Below are 15,567 nucleotides of genomic sequence, written 5' to 3'. Positions count from 1 at the left end.
TCCATCCTTTCAGTTTTAATTTACGTAGGCATTATTTTTACCACAAGCTTCTTCTAAACAGTACCTAGTTAGGTCTTGGGTTTGAAAACACCTCATCTGATAATCTCTGGTTTTTAATGTTTTTTGGATGGTGCACTTGGAGCTGTGGCTCCCTAGGCCCCTCCCCTTCAGGGCGGGCTGGGATGGAAGCTTGGAGGAGGGGAGATTTTCAGTGCTAGGGCTGGAATGGGGCAGGGACTTCTGCAGCAAGGCTGCTCCCTCCCGTGGTCTTGCGGGGCCGTGGTCTGGGGGCACTCACTCATTGGAGACCATGTGGACCATTAGGTCCACCACCCTCTTGCTGCAGCCGAATTCACCGTCATACCGGGAATTGAGCTTGACACAATGGTCACTGAGGGCAGTGCCAGTCCCAACATCGAAGGTGGAAGAGTGGGTGTCAATGCTGAAGTTGCAGGAGACAACCTGGCCCTCGGGTTAGCCCAGGACGCCTTTTAGGGCCCTCCAACACCTCCTTCACCAGCTTCGTCATGTCTTGTATTTGCCTGCTTTCTCCAGTGGTGGGTCTGATCCATGACTGACGTGTTGGACGCTTCCCAGAGGGCCTGTCCACAGCCTTCTAGGGGCAGCGATGGCGGGGACTGTGGTCACGAGTCCCTCCACGATGCCGAAGGTGTCATGGATGACCTTGGCCGGGGGGAGGGGCTACGCAGTTGGTAGTGCAGGAAGCGTTGCTGACAATCGTGAAGGAGTTGTCTTATTTCGTGATTCACATCCATCACAAACAGGGGGACATCGGCAGAAGGGGCGGAGATGATGACCCTATTGGCTCCACCCTTCAAGTGAGCCCTGGCCTTCTCCGTGGTGGTGAAGACGCCAGTGGACCCCACCACATACTCATTACCAGCGTTGCCTCATTGATGGTGGTGGGATCTCGCTCCTGGAAGACGGGGCTGGCCTTTCTGTTGATGATCAGCTTCCAGTTCTCAGCCTTGACGGGGCTGTGGAGCTTGCCTTGGGTGGAGTCAGACCGGAACATGTAGACCATGTAGTTGAGATCAATGAACGGGTCACTGATGGCCACAACATGCATTTTGCCGGAGTTGAAAGCAGCCCTGGTGACCAGGCGCTCAGCCCAGCCAAACCTGTTCACTGCGACCTTCACCACTGTGTCTCGGGTTGCTGCTGGCACCATAGAGAGTAACTGCTGCAGAGAGTGTTCATTTTTGAGCCAGCGTCTGGCTCTGTAGTTCAGGCTGGCCCTTAATTCTCTACAAAGCTCAGGCTGGCCTCGAACTCGCTTCGATCCTCCTGCCTCAGTCTTCCGAGTGCTGAGATTTCAGTATATCCCCAGGAAGTTAGGGTTCAGAGTTCTCAGCCTCAGTGGTTCGGGGAGTTTTCCTTATAATTTAAGTAGTAATTGTTTGTGGAAACCCCCCGCAATTCGCAGAAACTGCAAATATCCTCTGCAATTGTTTTTTGGCGCAAGGTTTGCGTGTAGCCAGTCCGAGAGCATTATTCAGTATCCTTGCTGCTGATTGGCTGCTGCTCTGTAACCCTTCACTGGTATTCTCCTACATGAGAGGTTAGTGTATCGCCTGTAGTTACCTACAGTGTTCGCAGTTTTGTTCTTCTTAAAGCCCTAAGATCCCTAAGATTCGCTAAAATGCCCTACACCTTCTAAGGTTCCATTACTGCAGCATTTTATTAAATTACATAACTGCAGCAGACATAGATATTTAGGGTTTAAACTGTAAACATAGACATTATAGTCATTTTTCTGACCATATATGTCTAGAGTTTGCGGCTTTTCACAATTTGAGGGTGCTCTAGGAACGTAACCTCCATGAATTTTGGGGGGTCAGCTGTACAGTTGTGTGTCACTATGCCTGACAACTGGTGTTTTTATTTTTATTTATTTATTTTTGTCTTTTTGAGACAGGGTCTTGCTATGCAGTTCAGGCTGGTCTTGAGCTCACTTTGTATCCCAGGCTGGCCTTGGACTCACAACAATCCTCTTGCCTCAGCCTTCTGATGCTGGGATTACAGCCGTGCGCTGCCACATCTGGCTTAATTGGTGTTTTTACATTTAATATAATGTAAAAGACCATTTACATTTAATATAATTGTTGATTTGGTTGGGTTCAGTCTACCATATTATTACTTTCCAGGGCTGGAGATGGAACCTAGGACTTTATGCACTCTAGGCAAGGGCTCTATCATTAAGCTGTGTTCCTAGTCCTTACCATCTTATTGTTTTTTTTTTCCCCTTCATATCCCTTCTATTTTTAAAATTCTTCTGTTTCATAGCATCACTGAAATGGCTTAAATTAGAAGATGTCAGTGGAGCAAGTACAAATCATATTTCTCTAAACTCAGGTTCATGAGAAATGTTTCATGCATTTGTTATTCTTTGGAACTCCTAGTCTACCAGGATGGTGGACATTTAATCTCAGTCAGCTGAGGTCCATTTTTCTTCTGAAGAAGGACCAAGGTAGAGGAGAACATGTATCTGGTCCTTGTTGTCTTTATTTATTTATTTTTTTGTGGTGCTGGGAGTAGAACCCAGGGCTTTGTGCATGTTAGGCAAGAATTCTACTACTCAGCTGATTGGTTGTGGAAACCCCCCGCGCTTTTTATTTTTTATTTTGAGATAGGGTCTTGGTAAATTGCCCTTTTTATTTTTTATTTTGAGATAGGGTCTTGGTAAATTGCTGAGGATAACCTTGAATTTTTAATCCTCCTGCCTCAGCCTCTTGGGTAGTTGGAAATACCATTGGTATGTTCCACTGCATCTGGCCTTGGCCTGTGGTATCTTTACTACAAGTTGGTATCTACTGAGACATTTACTGACTGATTCTGGATAAGTTATTTCATCTCTCTGTATTTTAGTTTTCGCTTCTACAAAACTGCTTTAATAATACTAGAGCTGGGAATGGGGGTGAGTACCTATAGTCCTCGCTACCCAGGAGGCTGAGGCAAGAGGATTCTCTAAGCCTAGGAATTTGAGGCCAACCTGGACAGCACAGAGACCCTTTCTCAAAAAAATAATGTTTCAGTGATCATGATGAATAGTGAATAAGATAATCTGTGTAAAGTACATAGTTTACTTATAAATTAATTAATTAAACTAGTGTTTTCTGAACATCTAAGTTCAAGGCATTGTTCTAATCAGTGTGTGTGTGTGGTCCGTGGTGAATTTTCTCTCTTTTTGTTTTGTTTTTTGAGACATGGTTTCACTACATGGTTCAGGGTAGCCTTGGACTCACTATGTAGCCCAGAATGGCCTGGAATTCATGGTGATCCTGCCTCAGCCTCTTGTGTGCTGGGATTATAGGTGTGTACCGCTCCTCATTCTCTTCTTCCTGCTCTTCCTCCTCTTTTTTCTGGAACTGTCTGTGGAACCCTGGTATACTCTACCACTAGGGTACATCTCTACCTCTTTTAAATATTCTTTTTTTTTTTTTAAATTTTGAGACAGGGTCCCACTAAGTTGCCCAGGTAGGGATCAAACTTGCCTCTCCTCTGCCTCAGCCTCCCTCAGTGCTGGGATTACAGGTGTGCAGTACCCTGCCTGCCTGAGTTCTGTCCTCCTCAGCTACCCTCAGGGGTAGAGCATAGCTTCTGGCTTTTCTGGTTTTCTGGTTCTCAGTCACTGTAACACCTGGGCTACCCAAAGGACACACCAGGCTGTCAGCGTGGCCTTTCCTGTCTGGATGTGTCTCTGTCAACTTCCCTGCTGTTTTTGGGTGCAGGGGTCTTTTAGCTCCTCCTGCTTTATTTTGGGCTATACCACACTGTGAGAGCACTGGGGTGCAGCTCAGTGGTAGAGCTCTTGTGTAGCATGTGCAAGACCCTGGGTTCCATTCCCGGAACCAAAAAACAACCAACCAACCAACCAACCAACCAACCAGCCAACCAAAACAAAACAAAAACCTCACAAAAAATCACCATGAAACTATCAAGGCTCCATTCATTTTGATGTACTACACAGGCAAACAGGCCTCACCTCTCTCTGGTTTCTAATATCTTCTGGGGCTTTAAGTAGGAAATAGTGCCTAGATTGCTTCTGCTTTTTAGAGTTCCCAAATCTGTGTGTGTGTGTGTGAGTGTGTGTGTGTGTGTGTGTGTGTGTGTGTGTTTGCCATACCTTGAGGCTCACCGGGGACACTGTTGGGGTTCCTCTTTCTTCAGCCCACCATGTCTGCACGCTCACAGTTTCCTTCCGATGCTGTTTCTGCTCCCCACATCCTGAATAGCCTTTCTCAGCTGGTCTGAGTGTGTGCATGTGTGATTTGCATAGAGTAAGAGGCGTTAGGGTCGTGTTTTGACAGATGTAGCTATGAACCCAACCAAGGTTCATAATGTTTCCTCCTCCCTGGAAAGTCCTCCCATGCTCCTTTCCTAGTGAAACCTCCTTACCACGTGCCACCACCACTATGATTTCCTTTACCACTATAAATTAATTTGCCTGGACAGACGTATAGAAGTTGCTTTTCAGCCCTTTTATTTGTATTTAGGTTTGTTTTATTGCTTGATATGTCCTCTATACTAGAGGATGTTCCCTGTACATTTGAAATGAATTTGTATTTTATTGTTTTTTTGTTTGTTTGTTTTGTTTCCAGTGCCGGGAATCAAGCTCACGACCTTGCGCTTGCCAGGCAGGTGCTGTGCCACTGAGCTAAATCCCCAGCCCCCTGGTTTTGTCTTTTTGAGGCAGGGTCTCACTATGGAGTTCAGGCTGGGTTTAAACTCACCTTGTAGCCCAGGCTGGCCTCGAATACACAGCAATCCTCCTGCCTCAGCCTCCTGAGTGCTGGGATTACAGATGCATGCCACCACACCCGGCCTGGGAGAAGTTGCTTTTAAACATATTTTTCCCCTAGTCTTTTTTTTTTTTCTCCAGTACTGGAGACTGAACCCAGGGCCTCACACTGACCTACATCCCTAGTCTCTTTTTTCTTTTGAGACAGGGTCTTGCTAAGTTGCTTTTAACCATATTTTCTCCCCAATCTTTTTTTTTTTTTTTTTTTCAGTACCAGAGGTTGAACCCAGAGTCTTTGCACTGAGCTCTATCCCCAGCCCTTTTTATATTTTTATTTTGAGACAGGTTCCTTCTCAGTTGCTAAGTTGCCCATGCTGGGCTCAGACTTGTGATCCTCCTGCCTCAGCCTCTCATACAGGTGTGTGCCACCATGCCCACCTCAGTCTTTTGTTTTTGACACAAATCTTTTCTCTGCTTCCAAAAGCCTGAGTATTTGTTATGCCCTGGCCAGGAAGCCCCCTTCCCTTCTGCTTTTGTTTTCCCTTCACTTAAAAAAATTCCATGAAACCCTTAGCTGTGTAGATGCAGATTAAGGATGTAGAGTGGGTCAGAATACCAGGCAAAGCAACAATGCCCCATGAGTTACTATGGCTAAAAATGTTACTGCAAGTAATAATGTTAAATGTTAAGATGTCCCAGCACCTGCTGTATGCTGGTCACTGTTCTGCACACTTTCAGTTTATTACACATTTAATCTGCAGATCAACTCCTAACTACCTAGGAGGAAGCTGCTGTTACAAATGAAAACGCTGAGACAGGATGTGTATTGGTTGATTTTCAGTTATTGTAACAAAATACCCAAGGTTGTGTACTTTATAAAGAGAGGAGGTTTATTTATTTTAAAAAATTTAAATATTTCTTTCTTTCTTTTATTTTTTGAGAGGGCCTCACTATACAGTTCAGCTGGCCTTGAACTCATTGTATATCCCAGGCTGGTCTTAAACTTGTGGTGATCCTCCTGCCTGAGCCTCTCAGGTGCTGGGATTATAGGTGTGTGCCACCACATGTGAGATTTTTAAATTAAAAACATTTTTTGTTTGTTGCAGTACTAGGGATTGAACCCGCAGCCTTCACACTGAGCAGCATCACAGTCCCTGCCGGTCCTCCCCTTTTAAATTTTGAGACAGAGTTTCACTAAGTTGCTCCCTCTGGGCTCTACCTTGCGATCCTGCTGCCTAATAATGGAATGCTATTATTACAGGCATGTGTCACCTCACCTGACTAGAAAAGAGGTTTATTTAGCTCTTTATTTGGGAGGTTGAAAGTCCACACTGTGAGGTGCCAGCTCTGGTGCGGATCCTCCTGGCGGCGTCGTCATGATGGCGATGAGAGTGTGACAGGGAACAATCACATGGCAAGACAGGAGGCCAGAGACCGAGCAGGGCAGCCACTCTGGGAATCAGATCACTCCCTGGGAGCAGCCCGGGCCTCTAGTGACCCAAGCACCAGCCCTTGAGACCGCTCTTAAAGGCCGGAAACCACGCCCACATCCAGCGGCATGCTCGCGGTGCTGCTGCGTGGGAAAGTTGAAGGACAAAACTTGCGGGGAGGTCGTGAGCCAGCTGCGCAGCCCGCGGAGGCTTGGAAGGGGCTGGGGCAGCATCTACAAGCCCTGTCTGTGTGGGTCCGTGTGAGGGTGGGCGCTCATCCTGTGGGCGCCGTGATGGCTACATGGAGTTTGTATTTGCAGAATTTTGTGGCCACGGCTCACGGCTCTTCGCGGACTTACTGGCTGGGGCTGAATGATAAAGAGCGAGAAGGGGACTGGAGGTGGCTGGATGGCTCTCCTGTCACGTTAAGGCAAGTATCCGGGGTCCTGTGGTCTCTGCGTACTCCAGGGACTCAGCCGTGGGGAGGCAAGAAGGCAGCGGGGTGTGTGGTTGCGGGAGTCAGGACTGGTTTTTTCTCTCCTCTCCCGCCCTCCTCTTCCCTCGTCCCTCCCCTTTCTTTCTCTCCTTTCCTTTCTTTCTTCCTCTTCGTCTTTCTTCCTTCCTCTCCCTTCCCTTTCCTTCCTTTTCCCTCCCTCCCTTTCCTTTTCTTCCCCTTCCTCCCTGCTTCCTCCTCCCTCCTTCCCTCCCTCCCTCCCTTCCTTCCTTCTTTTCCTTTCCTTTTTTTTTGGTGGTACTTGGGGTTGAACCCAGAGCCTTCATACTGAGTGAACTCCCCAACTGTTTTTTAATTTTTTATTTTGAAACCAGGTCTCGCTAAGTCACAAAATTGCCCAGGCTGGTCTTGACTTTGCAGTCCTCTTGCTTCAGCCTCCCAGAATGCTGGGATTATAGGCATGAGCCATCACATTTGGCTTCTTTTTTTTTTCTTTGTGGTGTCGGGGCATTGTGTGTGGTGGGCAAGGGCCCCACTACTGAGCTGCATTCCCAGCCTTTTAATTTTTTTATTTTGGGGCAAGGTCTTGCTAAGTAGCTCAGGCTGGGCTCAAACTTACAATCCTACTGCTTCAGCCTTTCCAGTAGCTGAAGTTACAGGCATAGATCTTCATGCCTATTTAGATTTCCATCTTTTTTTTTTTTTTTTTGGTGGATGCATTATTATTAACGGAAGTCCCCAGTTCACTCTTTGCGTTGTATTTTGACAAGTGCATAACGGCATATAGTTGCCAGTCCAGAAAAATCCCTTGTGCTCCCTTTGTTTATCTTCCTTTCCCACTGCTTCCTCCACCCAGCTTCTGGGAGCCGCAGGAACCCAACAACAACCTGGGAGAAGACTGCGCCAGTATGAATAAAGGCGGCACCTGGAACGATCTCTCCTGCACCAAAACCACGTATTGGATTTGTGAGCGGAAATGTTCCTGCTGAACCGGCTCTTGGAGGGGAGCCTCCTGCCCTGTCATGATAGGCTCTGCCTCTTGGCGAACTCACACGGATGTGTAGCGGGTGGCGGCCTGGTTGTAGCACGTTCTCAGTGACGCCAGCCAGGCCATCCGCTTCAGAAGGACGGTGAGCTGGAGGCCGCTGGGTCTTGGTGGTGTGAGTTGTGGGATATGGAGGACATTCGTCAGATTTTGACGATCATGACTCTTGAGAGGTGACTGATGTGGGTGCTCTGGGTCTCACACTGCATCAGGCTGCCACATTCTGGCTTCTGTGCATCATGACAAGATGGAACTGGAACTGGGCTCCTCTACTGCCCCCTTGATATGGAGCAGCGGCTGGGAAGTGGCTGGGGGTAGAACAACCTGATGACCAATGTTCTCAATGTCTTATGGGACATTTGTACAAGTGAGGTGGCAGAATCATGCCTCTGCCGAGACCTGCCCTGTGGAATATATTTATTTTGTTTGTTTGGTTTTTGTTTTGGACACAGGGTCTCGCTGTGTAGTTCAGGCTGGCCTTGAACTCACTATGTACTTCTGGCTGGCCTTGAACACACGGCTATCCTTTTCTCAGCCTCTCGAGTGCTGGATTTACCGGCATGTACCACGACGCCTGTGGAATTTCGAGAAAGGCAGATCAGCTGAAAAGCAAGACTTCCACATGGTAGAGCTGGCCCATGCCGTGACTGGGTCAGGTCCACAGGACAGGGATGGAGATTCCTGCCTACATGTGCACCTGAGCTGTGTTGTACACTGTAAAATGTTTGATGTTACCACTTCACATCTGTGTGGACTTTTTGTGGCTGTTCGCTCTTGCAGTGTTAGTGCTTCTCAAATGTCACTTCCTTGTGTGGTGCTGGCCACTGTGTCAATTTTGTAGGGCTGCCACTTTTTTTTTTTTTTTTTTTTTGGTGATGCTGGGGATTGAACCCAATTCCTTTGCACTGAGCTCCATATCCAACCCCCAACCTTTATTTTGAAAGAGGGTCTCACTAAGTCACTAACTTGCTCAGATTGGGCTTGGACTTGCAATCCTCCCCCCAGAGGTCTAGGACTATAAGTGTGTGCCACAATACCTGGCTCTCAGTTAGCTGTTTAGAGACCCTATCTCCGAATGTGCATTTGGAGGTACCAAGGGTGAAGACTTTAATGTATATATTTTGATAAGCACAATTCACTCCATAATAGCTAAGGAACTGGAAGCACTAGACACCCCAGCCCTTGATCATTATAACAAACAACAGCAACACACAGAGGGCACGTACCATATCCAGCCGAGCACACACTGCTAGATGTGGTGTTCCCTTTGGACAGTGCCTGAATTTTATCCAAGGATGGATAGACTTTCCCCAAATGGGCCTATTTATTAATAAGTAGATTATTATTTTTTTCTGGTACTGGGAATCGAACTCATGACCTCACTCTTGCCAGGCAGGTGCTGTGCCGCTGAGCTAAATCCCCAGCCCCAATTTATTAATAAGTATCCTTAACGAATAGCAGAATCTTTCCTGTTTTGAGGTGACGATGGAAAGGAGGCCTGACTATCACAGAGGAAGCTGTGGGGGCTGTTGGGGTCACATCACTTGCTATTCCCTCTATTTTTATCTCCTCCCACCTCTATGTTTGTCCCGATGTCATTATGACCCCAAAAGCTCCCCATGCAGTCCACAGCCTGTGGAGTGCCTGGGGTCCTATTCTAGGCCCTTCCCCAGGGACTGCTGGTCCTGACAAGTGTTTATCTTGGGTCAGGGGAAGTTCCCACATCTCAGAAGGGGAAACTTTCATTTTCTCAAAAATAAGTGTTGAGAAATGAGGAAGCGGGGGGCTGTGGTCAGGCTTCTGAGTCACCCCGGGGGCTATGGCAGTGTTGGCGCTGACGTATCACCTTCTACGTCTCTCCCCATTGTCTGATTGCAGACAGGTAACTGTGAAGCATCCCTTTACCAGTTAGGGCCCAGAGGACGCCGTAGGTGGATACAAATAGTAATAGCCATGTGTTATGTGCTAGATAAATGGTGTGATTCTTATTTAACCTTTGCCGGGACTTTGTGAGGTTCAAAGAAATTACTAACCCTATTTTACACCTGGGAAAATGGAGGCCCAGAGGGTCCTTGTGGCCTGTCTGCTGACATTTTGTGGATAAATGACACAGGCTTTGCGCTGTCTGTGCCTTGAGTGATTGGTTTCTTTGTGCAGCATCTGCTGCCTTTTAAGGGATTGTCTGTAAATTTGAATTTGCCCAAGTTCTCTGATCTTGAAGCTCTGCCCCAGTTGGTTATTTTAGGAAGGAAACAGGGTTACGTGGTTGGAAATAGGCATCATGGGCTGAGAAAGGAGACCAGGAGCTGAGATCTGAGTCTGTTGCGGAATTTCTTTGTGGTTTTTCTGGGGCTATGACCAGTACAGGTGAAAGATTATGAGGACTAATGTGAAGGAGCTGGGTGGGGTGGCTCACGCCTGTACTCCCAGTACTTGAGAAGCTGAGGCAGGAGGACCACTGCAAGGTCAAGGTCAATCTGGGACTACAAAATGAGTTTAAGGCCAGCCTGAACTACATAATGAGATCCCTTCTCAAACAAACAAACAAAAGCAACAAAAAACAAACAAATGGACCAACCAACCAACCAACCAAAGTAAAGGCTTGGAGAATTCTGGACCTATTTCCAAGAGATGGCTATTGGATTTGCTGGTGAATTAGATGGAAGGTGTGACAGAAAAAGAAGAAACAGTAGAAAGATGGAATTATCAGAGATGGGGGAGAAAAATGATGTCCAAATACCTTCTCCATTTACATGGTTCAGCTGGGTGTGGTGGTGCACACCTGGAACTTCAGCATTCTGGGAGGCTGAGGCAGGAGGACCATGAGTTCAAGCCCAGTCTGGGCAATTTAGGAAGACCTTGTCTCAAAGTAAAAGGTGAACAAGAGCTGGGGATATATCTCAGTGTGAGGCCCTGGGTTCCATCCCTAGTACTGAAAACAATTATTTATTTATTTATTCATTTCTTCTTGAGACAAGGTTTCAGTATGCAGTTCAGGCTGACCTTGAACTCACTTTGTAGCCCAGGCTGACCTCAAACTCAAAGCAATCCTCCTGCCTCAGCTTCTTGAATGCTGGGATTACAGGTGTTGTACATAAGATGAAGAAAGGAAAAACATATCTGTTTATCAGGTGCAACATGTTTTAAAATATGTGTACATTGTGTGAAGGCTGAACAGATAATGAACATGTGCATTAACTCACATACTTTTCTTTGTGATGGGAAGACTAAAAATGAGCAACTTTCAAATCCTTGTACAATACATGTTCATTAACCACAGCCAGCATTTTGTACACTAGATCTCTTGATGTGCACCTCTTGTCTGGCTGAAATTGTGTATCATTTCATCAAACCGCCCAACCCACATTCTAGCATCTGGTGACATCATTCTACTCTTTTTAAAAAATTAATTTTATTGGCACACTTTAGATATGCATAATTATACCATTCATCACCTGTCCGTGGTATAACTTGATTCTTCTTTTTTCCCAAGTCCCCTCTCTTCTCTTCAACCCCTCTTCCTTTCCTTATTTACAAAATCTTCATTTCCATTTTCTCCTTTTATTCTCTTTTTTCTCGTTCTCCATCCTACTTGAACATTTTCTTTCTACTTCACCATCTCTAATATACATTTTGGTCTTTATTTACCCCTCCAGTTTCTCTCTACAGAGAAACAATGCAATATTTAAATACGTGTGTCTGATTTATTTCACTTAAGAGTATGGTCTCAGGGTGTGTCCACTTACCTAGAAATGTCTCAGTCTTATTCTTCTTTATGGCAGAGTAGTACTCCATTACATAAAAGACCACATCTCTTTCCATACATCAGCTGATGGACATTTGAGCTGTTTCCAAGCTTTAGCTGTTATGAGCTGTGCCGCTATAAACATGGGTGTGCATGTATCACTGGTATGATGCTATTAATTTTTTCAGGGACATACCAAGAAGGGGGACAGCTGGGTCAAGTGGAACCTCTAGTTTTAGTTCTTCCCCCACCCCCGAGTTTTCCCTCACTGGTTATGTTTTATTTTATATCCAAAGTTTAAAAATAGTTTCAGTTATACTCAAAGTAATAGGTGGATATTAATCTTTACCCCGAGGGCAGATAACTGGCAGGTGTGTAAAAGAAACGTAAAATAAAGATTTTTCCATGAGAAATAAGTTACACCAAGAATACTGTATCACTACAAATTTTATTCAGAAACCCGCGTTTGTGGTTTTATTATTTTTTTTAAGTTCCCATTATGAACTTGTTTGGTCAGTCAGCTACAACACGCTCTAGCAGGCTTACGGTAAAAACGGGGCGGCTCAGCATCGCCCCGACCTCCCTTTCCCGACCTCCACCGCCTCGGGTCTCACCACGACCGCGGTCTCTGGACCCGCAGTGCGGCTCCCGGCGGACCCCGACCTCTGACTCTTGGCAGGCGCCCGTGTAGCTCGCCGAAGCTCTCTGGAAACCGCTTCAGGGGCACAAAGCTGCAGAGCCTCTCGCGGGCGCCCCCTACCTCTCGCTGAGGGCAGCAAACTTCCCCGAGGTGGCTCACCGGCACGAACCCGCTGTCCAGCAAACCAGCGGCGGCCCGGGTGGATCACAGCCTTCTCCGCATCCTCCTCTCGGGGACCTCGACGGCCACGTTCCCCGCGAAGCGGTCTCCCAGCCTGTCGCCGTTCTCAGGGTCCGCTGCTCTGCCGCACTGTGCGTTTCTGCACCGCGGCCTCGGGGCCGCCGGGAGTCACCGCGGTCCGCAGATCCGAGCCGCCGCTCCAGCTCCGGGCGGGAAAAGCACCGCCAGCCACCCCGCTTGTCTGCGTTGAGGTTCCTCTCTTTGCTCCCCGCGTGGTCTCCAGCTCTCACCTCAGGTTCTTGTTGGGTCCCTGGAACCCACTTCCCTTCTCCTTCTCTTCCTCACCGTGCTACATTCCGGCGTCTGGACTCAAATCTCAGACAGGCTGTTTACCTGTTTCTCATCACTGCCGTCTTCCAGAAGTCTCTCTACTCTTGGCTTCTGCGCGAAACTTCTGATGTTCTTACTTCATTAGTGTTTGACGTTGTCCCTCTGTTCCAGCAGCTCTATGCTGCTAGATGTCAAGTGTATCGGCTTGTTCTCATTTCAGCTGCTGGGGCCTCTCTCATCCTACCCCGTTCCTTTGGGGCTCAGAGGTACGGTTGAGAGCTCTGAGCCCCGGTCTTCCTCAAGATAGAGGGAGACGGAGCCTCCATCCCAGTGGGTCCGCATAAGTACCGGGTGGGTGTGCGTGTGCGGGAGGCAGGTGTCTCCCTGCTTCTCAGTATCTTCATTTTCTCCTAGATTCAGAAGCAGAGATCTTCTTGGGGTTCTTGGGGGCCAAGGGAGACACACACACACACACACACACACACACACACACACACACACACACACAATATTGATTTTACTCTAGGAGGTCCACGGTCCCCTGGTCACTTTCAGAGTACATTGTATCTGACTCTTAGCCCAGACCACTCTTCAGCTTATCATAAGAGCACCCTCCCGGTACAGGGGCAACTTTCACCCCCGTATTCCCTTCAAGGACTCCCCCAGAGGCCCAACCGCACTCCCACCCAGGTGCCACAGGTGCCACTGCAGACTTGATTCAAACTGGTAGATATATCAGGGTAGGGAGCAGAGGGGAACCGACTCATGTTCACGGCTCTCTCTCCTCCTCCTCCTCTTCTCCTTCTTTCACCTTCCTCCCCTCCTCCCTCTCCCTCTCCTCCTCCTCTTGCTCCTCCTTCCCCTTCTCCTTCTTCATATTAGGGATTGAATCCAGGGCCTTCATACTGAGGTGCATCGCCAGTCCTTTTGTTTTTTAGATTGAGACAGGGTCTCACTAAGTCACTAAGTTGCCCAGACTGGGCTTGAACTTTTGATCCTCCTGCCTCAGCCTCCCAGAGTGCGGAGATGACAGATATGCACCATCACGCCTGGCTGCATTTTTCTTTCTTTAGCACAGGGGCTGGCAAGCTACATTTCAGGGAGCCAAAACCTCCTTGCAGCCTGTTTTTGATGGAAAGTCATCTAGAAGTGGATTTTACGCTTCTTAAGGGATATGTATGCAAATCTCTTTACATTCGGTCAGCCCTCCATATGCACAGGTTCTGCATCTGTGGATTTAACCATTTGTAGATAAAAGACATTTGGAAAACAGTTAAATATGTGCTGAGTATGTACAGACTTTAAATATAATCTTTTCTCCTAAACAATATAACTGTTTGTATAGCATTTGCATTGCATGGGGAATGATAAATAATCTAGAGATGATTTAAAGCATAAGGTAAGATGCACAAAGGTTCTATGCAATAATGCCCATTTTATAGAGGAGATTTCATCATATGTGTATTTTGGTGTCTGTGGGGATTATAGGAACCAATCCCCTGCAAATATTGAGGCTTGACTGTAACCCTATATGTTGTAGGCAGGGTTGGCAAGGGAGAATGAGTTGGTTAAGGGTTAAGGCCTTGGACTCTCGGTTGGACTCTGGTTTCCCTATTCACTAGTTATGTCCCTGGGCAAGTGTCTTAATCTTTCTGTGCCTCAGTAGCCTCATCTTAAAATCAATTACTATGGAAATGAAGTTAATTAATGTGTATTATATATAAAGCACTTGTGCCGTTCATGGCATGTGACAAGCCAGTTGCCATTATAAAAGTGTGAATTTGTAGAGTATCAAAGAAGGTAGATTCTGATAAAGAATATACATATTTATTTATTTATTTATTTATTTATTTTTTTTGTTTTTTGGTTTTTCTCCGGTACCGGGAACCGAACTCACAACCTTGCGCTTGCCAGGCAGGCGCTTTTGCCGCTGAGCTAAATCCCCAGCCCCAAGAATATACATAGATATATCTTTGTTACAGATTTCATTATTTATTATGAAAATAATACATCCACACAATTGGAAAAAATCAAACAATAAACCTTTTTATCATCCCATATTCTGTCAACATTTTTATTGCATATTTCTCCAGAAAAATCCCAAAAGATAGATGAGTATATGTGCATCTCTTTTCTTTACGCAGTGGAAGTATTACAAACATTGTTCCGTTCGTCATTTTTTTGAGACAGGGTCTCGCTATGTAGTTCTGGCTATCCTTAAATGCACTGTGTAGTCCAGCGTGACCTCAAATTCTCAGCGATCCTCCTGTCTCAGCCTCCCTCAAGTGCTGGGATGACAGGTGTGTGCCACCACATCTGGCTTGTTCTTTGGTTTCCCTGTATAATTTTTCCCCGGGAACTTTTCACAGTTCTAGTTGTGGATCAGTACATTATTTCTGAGAGCACTCCAGCATTCCACCTTGGGAATAAGCACTCCCTGATATGCTACTGCAACAAGACTGTGAGCAACAGCTCTGTAGCCAAACCTTTATGCACATTTGGAGTTTTATGTTTACACTTGATACTTTTTTAAAGGATATTTTTTGGTGATGCTGGGGCTCAAATGAAGTGATGCCTTGTGGGTGGTAGGCAAGTGCCCTGTCACAGGACTGCACTCCCAGCCCAGGATTTTTTTTTTTAGGTAATTTCTAGATTGGTAATTGCTCAGAAAAGAGCAGAGTCCTGGAATGCAAGGGAAACAGAAGCAAAAGACATGAGACAATTGAAGAAAAACTCCAGAAACTCTCTCAGGGGAGATTTGTATCAGTTATCTATTGCTTCCCTTTACCTTTAAACCCAGCAGGGTGACATCCTGTATCCTTTCTGCTTCCTGACCCCCTTGTGATTGTCTGGCCCACCTGGATAATTCAGGATCCTCCTCCTGCTGTAGTCTGCACACTGACTGTCCCAAGGCCCATGTGTTAAAGCCCTGTGGCGCTATTAGGAGGGGTGTGTTGGTTTGGGGGTTACTTTACAAGGGG

The 15,567-nt window shown here is 46.6% G+C and overlaps 1 protein-coding gene and 1 pseudogene across 2 annotated transcripts in view; one reads left to right on the top strand and one right to left on the bottom strand.

Moving 5' to 3' along the window:
• The window catches only part of Clec17a (C-type lectin domain family 17, member A), a 22,262-nt gene extending 13,750 nt beyond the window's left edge, over nucleotides 1–8,512 (top strand). For both annotated transcript variants that reach the window (XM_013512237.1, XM_013512236.1), the window contains 2 exons: nucleotides 6,513–6,622; nucleotides 7,503–8,512. In XM_013512237.1, the coding sequence (XP_013367691.1) occupies nucleotides 6,513–6,622; nucleotides 7,503–7,635 (243 nt within the window). In that variant the 3' untranslated portion in view covers nucleotides 7,636–8,512. The remainder of the gene's footprint in view (nucleotides 1–6,512; nucleotides 6,623–7,502) is intronic.
• LOC102022694 lies at nucleotides 295–1,192 on the bottom strand (annotated as a pseudogene).
• Nucleotides 8,513–15,567: the final 7,055 nt, after the last annotated feature.

Source organism: Chinchilla lanigera, unplaced genomic scaffold, assembly GCF_000276665.1.
Source record: "Chinchilla lanigera isolate Chin_1 unplaced genomic scaffold, ChiLan1.0 scaffold00014, whole genome shotgun sequence".
Lineage (NCBI taxonomy): Eukaryota > Metazoa > Chordata > Mammalia > Rodentia > Chinchillidae > Chinchilla > Chinchilla lanigera.
This window is presented reverse-complemented; position numbering and strand designations above follow the sequence as displayed.